The 12,151-nt window shown below is 38.3% G+C and overlaps 1 protein-coding gene across 2 annotated transcripts in view; it reads right to left on the bottom strand.

Moving 5' to 3' along the window:
* LOC124057549 (protein unc-13 homolog B-like) overlaps positions 1–12,151 on the bottom strand; it is a 156,803-nt gene that overhangs the window by 3,200 nt on the left and 141,452 nt on the right. For both annotated transcript variants that reach the window (XR_006843128.1, XM_046385932.1), the window contains exons 32-40: positions 5,807–5,895; positions 5,586–5,723; positions 4,898–5,021; positions 3,273–3,317; positions 2,758–2,829; positions 1,869–2,016; positions 1,712–1,768; positions 892–975; positions 38–197 (exon numbers count right to left, since the gene is read on the bottom strand). Coding sequence is in view for 1 of the 2 variants with exons in the window: in XM_046385932.1 (XP_046241888.1) it covers positions 38–197; positions 892–975; positions 1,712–1,768; positions 1,869–2,016; positions 2,758–2,829; positions 3,273–3,317; positions 4,898–5,021; positions 5,586–5,723; positions 5,807–5,895 (917 nt within the window). In the remaining variant the exon portion in view is untranslated. The remainder of the gene's footprint in view (positions 1–37; positions 198–891; positions 976–1,711; positions 1,769–1,868; positions 2,017–2,757; positions 2,830–3,272; positions 3,318–4,897; positions 5,022–5,585; positions 5,724–5,806; positions 5,896–12,151) is intronic.

The raw sequence follows: 12,151 nt of genomic DNA, 5'->3' as shown, positions 1-12,151 counted from the left end.
ACATTTGTAGTTGAAAGAATTCAGAAATTTAACTCACAACTGGAAAGCCTCGTTGAACTTTGCTGACCAGCTGTTGTTCTTGGATTTTGTGGTGAACCTGCGCTTCTTGTCAGCCAGAAAGGGACCAACCATGCACACTTCAACAAAAGGCCGGAACATCCCTGATGTCTGCCACTTCATGTCATTCACTGCGATGACTGGATGGAAAGGTGTGGGAGAGGGAGAGCATGTGAAATAGACATTCAGTGTTAATGAAGCATTTGTGTGCATCGGTTTATTTTACTGATAGTTGACTGTGGAATATGTAGTAGTGAGGAAATTTCACGACTGGACTTGTTGCACAGGTGGTGTCCTATCACAGTACCACGCTGGGATTCACTGAGCTCCTGATAGCAGCCCATTCTTTCACAAATGTTTGTAGAAGCAGTCTGCATGCCTAGGTGCTTGATTTTATACACCTGTGGCCATGGAAGTGATTGGAACACCTGAATTCAATTATTTGGATGGGTGAGTGAATACTTTTGGCAGCATAGGGTATATTGTTTTTGCTGTGTTTTAGAGTGTAAAATTATAAAGAACCCGTTACTTAGCATTATGACTTACAATTATCTGTCTGTTTCTGTTCTTTTGAGTGAAGCAAAGTTCATTTGTAAAGCCCTGAGACTTAATTAAGGTACCACATTTAGTCACTTTTATTAATTTTTATTTGGTAACTTTGTAAAAGATCAATCTTTAGAAAAAAAACACCTTAATCTTATTTTTCTGGTGCTAAACTTGAACAGCAGCCATGATGATGATGGAAAATAGCAAAATATCACCAGAAAGCAAAATTAGAAAGCAGTACGTTTGGAACAGTGTGTAGTATATTTGAAATTTCTTTCAAAGACGCACCTCTGACATTGACTTTGCGTTCTTTCCCCAGCATCACGTCAATTTGCAGAACAGCCTCTCCAATGGGCTTCTCTATCCCTGAGCCTGCAGAACACAACCACCACATCGCACTTTAACATCAGCAACAACATGTTTAAAGCTCACTCACATGTTTTTCTTTTATTCCATATTCTTATCTTGATCTTATTGCTGCCGCAGTGACACACTTTCTTATTTTACATTTCGGCTTTGGGCAAACTAAAAATTCCTTTAACTTAGTATAAGAGGGTGATAATAATGGTAGTGGTAATGGTAATGGTAGTCTGTTAAAATAAAACAGACCACCATATCTTGAATTTCCTTTGGGATCAATAAAGTATCTATCTATCTATCTATCAACTATCTATCAATTATCTATCTATTTATTACACTTTTAGAGTTAGTTTTTGATAAAGTGGTTGTTTTCCAAGTTACATTATAATGTAAAAAAAACCTGCAACAACACACAGAAAGACTCCTGTGCTCTTATGCACCCCTGGTCTACTTACTTGGTTTATCACATTTTATGTTAAACGTTTTTAATGCCAAGAGAGTTTAAATCACTTTATGAAAATGGAGACATACCCAGCCAATGTCAATGGTTCAGAAACAGGTCTCTGATTTAGTCACATTACAGTCTTACTCCTGTACACCAGGAAACATGTCAAACATGCTTTAGCTTAATTTCATGAAGATATAATATTTGGGTGTTCCTCCACATTTTACTGAGGTGTTGTTTTCTACCTTACAAAGAAGCTCAATGGTCACACCCAGGAAACAGCTTCTTTCAGAGTGAACCTACCCCTGTCAGGTCGAATCTTCTCATTGCCAGTGATTCTGATGCCCATCCCATCATGCACTGAGAGGACAACAAAGAGCAGCGAGGGTTAAGAAACTTTTTGGTCAACTTGAATCACTGAAGGGACGTCAAACAAGTTTGTGTGTGTGTCTAGGATCACCTTGGGAGTGTTGTGTGGTGACAAATGTCTTGATGAGAGCATCAGTGCTCTGGGAGTAGAGGGAGAGAGCGTAACGCAGTGATGCCAGTTCCGGGCTTTTCTCGACGAACGCCTTCTTCAGCCCGTTTCCTCCTGCATGGAAATATTGCTGAAAGAAAAGACAGTAGCAGGATGAAGGTGAGATATAAATCATCAGGTAGATAAGAGTGCTTCATTAATCCAAAGGAAAGTTGCACTGTTACAGTAGCAAATCATACAGAAGAATCACAAAAACTATGTGAACACAACTAAGTCAAATAATTAATTAATTACTTTTTTGCTTGTTTACCTCAAATGTACCTGATTTTCTTGTTTTTGATTATGTTTACCTTCATCTTTGTTCAGACTCAGCACTCTGACTTGACTTTGGGCAGATGATATTTGTTGTTTGTGGTTTATATATACACAGTTTAAATGTCTGTTTAATTGTTTAAATTGTTTTGTGCCTGTAGCTCTCTTTGAAATGAGATAGTCCTCAAATCAATGTTGAAATTAAATCATAACTAGAAAACTTAATTAAAACTAAAAACAGGCATCATATTGGACATATATGCATAAGGTAGTGCCTGGTAATATTCTGGACACGGTTTGTTCAGGTGTAGTATATAATGTCTAGTATAGTGTGGACTTGTAGTTCTGTCATAAAATTATGTTGAATATGTAGATAAAGAGGTATTATTCATGTTATTTTTCTAGTTGTTAAATTGTTTATTTATTTTTCAGTTATTTTCAGTAAATCAAGAGTGCAGTTCCTAGTTTGATTATGTTTGGCAACTAAATATACAAAAACTGACCAGTTCTCGCTTGAAAGGTGAATTTCATGCACATGAACATGAATGTTTTCACCTACCTTGATCGATTCCAGCCCTGTGTCGATAATTATACATTGTTTGGGCGTCAGGGTTTTGGCTTCACCACCTCCCTAGACAACCAGAGTTCACAGACTAACATTAGACACTTTTCCTTTCCTAATAGCTACACTCAAAATAAGTAAATGAAAAACAAAACAGAAACAGGGGAAATGAATGAATCCAGGTCTCTGGTAATTAGCACGATTTCACTATTTAGTGTCACTTGGCTGTGCTCATAAATCCAGTTGGATAATGATTCCATAATAATATGAATCAATTTAACAAGCATCAGTCCATCTACACTGACAGTGAACATCATCATTAGACTCTTTCTTTAACTGATGATCAGGTAACTGGAAAGACATTTCAGAGACTTTAACTGTGTGAGCAGCTCCAGAACAGTATTGAGAATGACAATTGCTGCTTGTTTGTTAGCACCCAACAACATGATGACAAGTAGTAAACCAAAATCCAGGATTTCATCTGTCCCTTCAAAACAAAGCACAAGAATTACCTTGAGATTTGACAGTCCTTTAGCTGCTGTGAGGAGCTGTGCACTCTGCACAGGGAGGAGGTGGGGGAGGGGAGAGAGAGAGAGAGAGAGAGAGAGAGAGAGCATTTGCAAAGCAAGATTAGACTGAGACTTCATGTTATATTGTCCTGTCTCTGTAATCTCTGCACAAAATGTAGTTATTTAACATGTTTCACATATTCACAGAAGAAAATCAAACTGGATAAACTCATTCTAACATTGTGCAAAACAGAAAACACCCCTGCTGACATCCACCCCTAGGTGGCAGCAGAGCACAGAGGAGAAATAACAGCAATCCAGCACCACATAACATATACACAACATATACACGCAGATTTTCAACAATAGGTTCCATTCTGCTATAATAATCAACTTGCAGAGACTTTGTAGAGATCATTGACTGTATGTAAACACTTAAAACATGTATCATATCAATTATGACTTAATCACTGCATTCATTGTAAGTCTACAAAGTCTACAACATCCACAATGCCGTTTTAATGCAGTTAGGGGTTTGCTGTTGACACTAAATTTATGCGTAATAATAACAACACACAAGCATGAATGTTGAATGTGAATTCAGCCACTTTGTGCATTATAAATCTTTGCTCTTTGTTTGCCAGCTTTCAGATATTAGGCATGTCTGAAAATGCATCAAAAAGAAGTCCCTGCCTGCTGTTCCATCATTACATGTCAAACATATAACTATGTAAAAGACATTAACAATGAAATCAATACAAAAAATGACTTACTTAAAAGACTTACTAAAATGATTGTCAATAAGTACATAAATACTTTCACATAATAACTGTGTGTGCTTGTGTGTTTTCTCGTTCACTATCCTCGAATTTCTCCCATTAGTATATAATACAGGTGTTGTGATGACTGCAAAGACATCTAACAGAAGAAACGAAATAAAGAACATCGATTACTCGCCCAAACAGTCGCTTTTCATTGACTTGTGTTTGTGCTGTTATTCTTTTTAAGGACCACTTTTAGACCTGATTTCTGACATTTTTGCACTAGAGGACATGTTGCCTGGTACTCACTTCTACAGTAGATGAAGGTTAAGAATTGGTTTAAGGTTTGAAGGGAAACTCGCTTTTTGCACATCAAAGTCTGTTTAACTGCTGCATATGAGGAAAAAAAGTGGCGTAAAGCCTTTTATGATTACAAATCTGATAAATTGCCTCAAGCGATGTCACTCGAGTCAGTGTAGGTTAGGTATGAAGACTACAAATTTGAGAAAGAAAAAAAAATCTGCAAATTAGAAAAAAGTGAACTTGCAGCTTGACGCTGCATTAGCCACTCGCAGGATAAGACACCAGAATCTCTGAATGACCAGTTGAGTTACCTGTATTGTAGGTAGTGAAGGCACAAGTTTTTGAAAAGGAGGCAGGATTTGTATAATAAACAAGATGATATGTCTAGGTCTGCTGCCGTTAGTTCAGTCTAGTTCTGAACTGTCCATAGTGAGTCTGACAATGTTACATGAGTATGATGCCAAATCAGTGGATCAGTGTACTCCTTTGTGATCAGAATTAGGTTTAGTGTAGGGTTGGGACTGGGGTAATGCATGAGGATGTGACGGTAAGGGTCATAATTACCAGGCTGTCATTGCTCTGAGGAAGGACGATGGTCTTCTCCAGGCTGCTCAGGACGATCTTCCAAAGGTCCTTCAGGATCCTCTTCAGCACAGTTTTCTCACAGATGTCAGCAAAGACACTGAGACTGGATCACACACCAAAACTGTGAGCTAAAACTTGTCCAGCAGGCTTCACTGTACAGTGGTAGTCATTGCAAATATGCATTTTTACAGTCAGTTTTGTTTCACGTGTGTGAATACTGTATAGTTTCACTTGGACATCACGGTTCATGGCCTCAAAAACCCTCATATATCTGCTTGTGAGGGAAAGTTGTGGCCAATTTCTTTTGTGAATCCTTTATTTTTAGCACTAACTCCGCTGCATTCTGCTTCAGTCTGGGAATCTACGGCTTAACTGGTGATTGGCTTCTCCTCAAGGCTGCAAGATATTTTTCAAAGACTGTTAAATTCTTTTCAATTGTGTTGATCCTAGGATGTCATGTCAGTAGAGTCATTATGAAGCCTTGTCCGTTTCCTCATATGTTAGCATGACTTAATTTGCACTCCAGTGTTTGTGAGTTCATCTAGGACCCAATTTCTTAGTATTTACTAAGAAACTAAATTATTGGTTAATAAACCAATACAGGTTAATATACCTCCTTTACCAAGTTCCAGTAGGATGTTCTGACCAGTTGCTGTGTGTAACTTACTTCCCATCGAGGAACTCCATGAGGGGCCTCAGCATGGTGTCGGCGTCAGCCTCTGCAGTATTGTGATTGGGTGGGCCTTTGATCTGGTAGAGGATCTCAGCCATCTGACGCATGCAGCCGTTAATACGAGTCTGGAAACTGGAGAGAGAAGAGGCAAACTTGAATACTGAAAACTGTATACTGTGTATGTGTGTGTGTGTGTGTGTGTGTGTGTGTGCTACCTCTTGGCAAATATGGCGCTGAAGTTGTCCAGGACGGTGTTGAGCTTCATCTGCAGCTCATTGAGGATGTCAGCTGCCTCTGTATCCAGCTACAACACATACATAAAAGAGCAGCAGAAAGGAGGGAAAGATCAGAACAGGTTATTTAAAGTGTTTACAATCGGTTATTAATGAAAGCCAAAATGTTACATTTAAGATGTCCACTGAGAGCTTTATTTTTTGTATATCCTTCTATCTCACTTTTTCTCTTCACATTACAGTCATTCATCAAATAAGTAAGCACTCCAAAAGTACCTAAATGTTGTTCAGTAGCACCCACTGATTTTGATGTGAGAACAAGTAAGCCATAATTAAACATTTGCTTTTATCTGAAATACTTTGTCCATCACTTATACACCTGTGAACAGACTTTTAATATGAACAAGACAAAAAAGTTTGCCTATTGAATATTTTAAAAAAAAAAACCCGAAAACTGTGAATAATTATCACAATTGTGATTAATAAATTAAAAATAACAATAAGAAAAGGCAAAAATAGAAACAGGGACAGCAAAAACTGAGCAGGAGCCTCATTTTTTACTTGCATAAGCTCATTTCCACACATCAGATGTATCAGGCAGATCTGTTAAAGAAATTTAACTGTGTGATTCAAAAATGATCTATTTCATCTCTGTAAAGTTGTTTATATTGAAGAATGCCGGTACACTATTGACACGCTTTTGAAAGTACCAGTTTGTACATTTTTAAATGCAGAGAACAAATTTCGTTGGAGTGAGTTCCCTCCAATGACAAAATATGTCACTTTAATCTTTAATTTTGGTTTCCTCATTTAGCGCTGCCTCAACCTAACCTAACTAAAGACTGCCTTCTTTATCTTCCTCAGTTTGCAACATTAATAATGCAACAATAAATAGTCTGCCACACCATATGTGGCATCTTTGGATATATTGTATGTATTTTGTAAATAACGAGCAGATGGATGTAGATTAGATTTATCGTTGTTCACTGCATGCATTTGTGTGTACACATGTTTAACAAATATCAACTTTCTTTTGCATAAGGACATGTTTTGATAAAAGTGGCAGATGGCATGTAAAGAGGCGTCACCTGGACACTGTTGTACTAAATCTAATGAGGTGTCAGGTATAGCCTGTGTATGTAGTCCTAGATCAAGTGAAACAAGTACTGTAAAGTAAGAGTTACTGTAAACATAAACAACCAAAACCAAATTTGGTTTGTAAAAAAAAAAAAACAAACAAAGTTTGTAAAATTTATTTCTGTACTGTGAGCTGAAATCTTTCCAACAAAGTCACAGTTAAGTACTAAATATAAGCATCTGGTTAGTTTCTCCTCCATTCAGTTTCAGATGCTTGAACAGATCTGTGCACACAGTTTTCAACAAAATAAATATGTATGAAGCAGATCTGAATTTTTAAATGGGAGAACAGTGTACAGTACTTGTACATTATTTCTAGTACAGGAATGTATTTTGAGTGCATCAACAAAATGAGTAAGAGTGTGTAACACCACATTCCTTGTGTCAATGAATGAGACATTGTAAATACAATGAGTGTATGAGTCAGAGACACACACAAAGACTTACAGTATGAGCATATTGTGTGTGTGTGTGTGTGTGTGTGTGATGCTGGTTGACAAATGTACACAGAACAGTAAACAGCAAAGAACTGCAGACTGAAATGCAAATGCAAAATTGTAAAGATCGTGACTAAACTAGATTTCAGCTGAGAAGGTTTAGCAGATATAAAGAGGAAAACAGATGACAAGTTCATTCGTGCCTCTTCAAACCCATTCAGCAGTGTCTGAAAAGAGCATTTGAAGCCATAAAGGGCACACTATTTCCTGAAGCACAAGCTCAAAGTCTTCAGTAATACGTATACATATATACTGAACATTAAGAGGAGCTCATTTGACAGCAGGAGGCAGTTACTTCATCTTTAGTCAACTGACTTCTTCAGAGTAGAAAATTGAATTTGGGTGAACATAATAACAAATACGAAAATGCGGTGGGAAGCAAAGTGAGGCTAATGTTAAATGTAGAGATGAGGAGGAAGCTATGCAAGAAGTGATCTAAAATTAACTGACTTTGCTTTAAGGCATTTTTAGCACCCAGGAGTCCATATTTAAGTCAGATCTGTGTGTTAACAAATGACAAAGCCCTCTGGGGTGAAAATATCACATACTCCAAAACCTGAACCTGCTTTTTCACGCAAACTTCTCTGCAAATTTGACAAACAAAATCTGAAGTGCCATAATAATTAATAATTATAAATAATTTCAGGATAAAAGGTCAGGTCAGTTTCAGCAGCAGAGCATCCCTAGATCTGCTTTTCTTCAGCATCTGACTGCACTGGCTACAAGGAGGCCCTGGGGCCAAAAAGCACAGCAGCCAGTGCTCTGGCCTTACTGGTATATTATTAATAGCCCAATTACCTTGTGTGATTTTACCATGTGTTGCTGGAACTGGGGCCCCCGTTTGTTTATGAGTCAACTCAATAAATGCAAGAATTCAGGTTTTGTGTTTCTGGTACACTGGAAGCAGTTTTAGATAATATAATCCAGCTTTTGAGAGGAGATCTGGAAATTTTCTACTATACTGTACTATACTGTATACTGATACTGTTTCAGCCAGTATTAGTGTGTGATCAGTTTGTTTTGAATGATCTGCATTTAGACTTTTTTTGCGATTTTATTTTGATGTAACAGTTAGCAATGTTGTCTCTGCAGCTAGGGGCAGGTGATGTCGTATAGCTATCAGAAATGTGCTATTTCCACTACTTGGAATTACAGAACCTGAAGTGAACCTATTCCCAATAGGCTGCATGAGATTATGTTCAAGATGATGTGAGTGTAGCATGTTATCTTGGACATTCAATGGTTGTTTTTATTTTCTTTCCATTTTTCATTCCATTTACTTTAAATAAATTAAAGCTGCAAAGTGCAGCTTTGAGTGGCTGTGCGGCCAGTAGTATACACTAGCCTTGAAGAGCCTGGTAAGAGACCTTCAATAAACCTGAAGCTCATTAGTATGCTGGACCACTAGTATGCACCACATGTTGCACCAGCCAAGTAGCTAGACGATTGCAAGATAAGGCATCCTAAAGTGTCTGTAGAAAGTGTGCCATCGATAACAGTGCATTATTAGACAGAGGACACTGGGCAAACTGCCAAAACATAATTGGACTAAAGGAAGGCCATGACTTTCAAGTGACAGCATTTTAATGTCATGGAATTTAACTGGGAAATGTTTCAGTGAGGGGTGGCACGGTGGTGCAGTGGTTAGCACTGTCGCCTCATAGCAAGAAGGTTCCAGGTTCGAATCCCGGTCTGGGCCCTTCTATGTGGAGTTTGCATGTTCTCCCTGTGCCTGCGTGGGTTTTCTCCGGGTACTCCGGCTTCCTCCCACAATACCAAAAACATGCACATTAGGTTAACTGGCTACTCTAAATTGCCCCTAGGTGTGAGCGTGAGAGTGTTGGCCCTGCGATTGACTGGCGACCAGTCCAGGGTGAACCCCGCCTCTCGCCCGTAGTCAGCTGGGATAGGCTCCAGCTCCCCCGCGACCCTGACGGATAAGCGGTATAGAAAATGGATGGATGGATGTTTCAGTGAGTGAGGTGAAAGGTTGGACTGTCTGCCCCTTCACACCAAATATGCTCTTGGGCTTAATCTGAAAATGTACAACTGTGCTTATGTGGACTTCAAATAGTGAACATCTTTATAAGCACTTGGAGGTGAGTGTGCACGAGTGTATGAGTTGTCCTTCAGAGATTAATTAAAATACAGGACAAAATCCTCACCACTATTATACCGGAAGATGAGCAGAGCTGTGTGGGTGTAGATAAACAGTAATAAAATCTGGTGAAGCCTAAAACCAGATTGCATGTGTACGTAGCCTGATTGAGTACGTAGAAGCCACTCAATGACTTACTGAAACCCAAAGTGGCACTTAACCATTTTGGAAATATTTCTTTTTAGCAGTTAGATGAGAAGACCAGGGGCCCAATAAATTCAACATCTATGTATTCATAAAATGGTGCAGAATGTGTTTATGTGCCTAGCTTAGGACAAAATCTGGAAAGATTTTTGTAACATTTTAACATTAGCACGATGTAGAAAGAATACAGTGAGAAGCAACTTGATGCTAACATTAAAATTGTCTAATGTCCTGTTAAAGATTAACTTGTATATATATATGTAGATTTTTTGCTTGTAATTAAGTACTGGTTTATTTTTTTTTTTAATTTCTATATGTTCTGAAGGCAATATGAGTTTAAGCACACATAATTACCTACAATCAAGCATGGATGTTGGCAATATACAGAGAGGTTAATGTTTCCTGTTTAATTCCAGAAGATACAGTCCACGTGGTTTTATACAGCTAACATAAATAGTGAACATAATAACAAATAACAAAATGTGGTGGCTCTCATGGTTCTCACATTTTCTCTGGCATCTCCCACTCCAGAAGTTCAGACCCCTACCACTGTTATCAGTCCTTAACAAGAACAGGGGAAGCAACTAGGCCTGAGAAAACAGGCTCCAAGATGAATTAAAGAGCAGCACGATAGCATGAGAAAACTACTAGGCATATGTGTTAGAACTTTAAAAGCATGAATTTCAGAGATACTACAAGTTCTCGGTTCACTTGGTGAGACTTTGGGAGCAGAAAGTGATGTGACTAAGAAGAACTGCTTTTACAAACAAAAGGGCACCCACACACACACAAACACAAGCTTGCATGTATACACTCTCCTCACTAAAAAGTGACATATTTTGTCATTGGAGGGAACTCACTCCAACGAAATTTGTTCTCTGCATTTAACCCACCCAAGTGACGTGCACACACACACAGCAAACCCGGGGCAGTGGGCGACCGCGTGCAGCGCCTAGATTCACCATAGTACCTCCTGTATACTTCATTGTCATTATCATTATCTACAGTACTGGTATTATTATTACTGCTGCTATGCATCTCTGCTTGTGTGCTCCTTCTCTCACGCCCCAAACCCTCTCCCTCTCTCTCTCTTTGTCTGTCTATCTCTCTCTCTCTCTCTCTCTCTCTCTCTCAACCCAACCGGTCAAGGCAGATGGCCGCCCATCTTGAGCCGGGGTCTGCTCCGAGGTTTCTGCCTTCTAAAAGGCAGTATTTCCTCGCCACTGTCGCCAAGTGCTTGCTCAAGGGGGAATGTTGGGCTCTGTCTATTAACAGTTTAATTAAAGAGTTTGATCTAGACCTGCTCTAAATGGAAAATGTCATGAGATAACTTTTGTTGTAAATTGGCGCTATATAAATAAACTGAATTGAATTGAATTGAAATTCACAGCCTGAAATTAGAGGTGTCTTTTTCAAGTAATAAGTGGAACCAGTGTCCAATTCTCTCATCTCTTTCTACCACACAACTACACAACTATACCTTCTTTGTGGCAGCTGTGGCTTCAGTCTTCTCGGAAAGACAGAAAGGAAGAAAAGAGGAAGGATGCAGTCATAAATATAAAAATCAGTCACACAATAGGATACTGATAACTAAATCAAGCTGTAATATACACAGACACGGGGTTGCACAGGGTTATAATATACAGCAGGTAATAATAGTATGAGGGTTTATTTTGGGTGGGTTTTTTGTTATATTGTTATATTGTCTGGTGGATTGAGCAATGGTGAGTGAGTGATTTTAATAAAAGCTTTATGTAATGTATATATATATATATATATATATATATATATATTCACCTTCTTACAAGTGCTACTTGCTTACTTATGTTGTACATCAGGTTAACTGTCTCTTGTACGTCTCCTGTACCACGGCTAACAGTCTACATTCAGGAGTTGTGATTAAGAGGTGGATCAAAGGGAAAAGCTCTACAAAGGAAAAAGGGAGATGATTGGGCTAACAAACCTTATTTACCTCCTCCTTTGACTGGTGAGAACAAAAAAAAACAAAAAACAAAAAACAAAAACAAAACAGGATTAGACAGATGTTCTCAACAGTCATGTTTTTCACTTTTGTCAATATGTTCCCTGCCAATACAAAATATTTTAATGGGAATGATAAGCAAACAATTTTACCATGAAGGACTTTAAATATAACAAACACAGAAACAAAATCAAAAATGACTAAACTCCAAAAAAAAAAAAAAAGCTTCATTCTGAAGAAAGAAAAACCCAAAACAAATGTGAATGTGGAAATGTGTCAGCAGACAAAGAGTCAAAGTCACACACATACATGTGTGTGACCCCTGTGTGTTAACAGTTATTAAATGTGTTACAACACATGTTGAAAACGCTCTTCTTACACCACACCAACATCAGCCTCTTGGATGACAT

The sequence above is a fragment of the Scatophagus argus genome, chromosome 4 (genome assembly GCF_020382885.2).
Source record: "Scatophagus argus isolate fScaArg1 chromosome 4, fScaArg1.pri, whole genome shotgun sequence".
In the NCBI taxonomy this organism is placed as follows: domain Eukaryota; kingdom Metazoa; phylum Chordata; class Actinopteri; family Scatophagidae; genus Scatophagus; species Scatophagus argus.
Note: the sequence above shows the minus strand (reverse complement) of the source record. Positions and strands in the feature narration are given on the sequence as shown.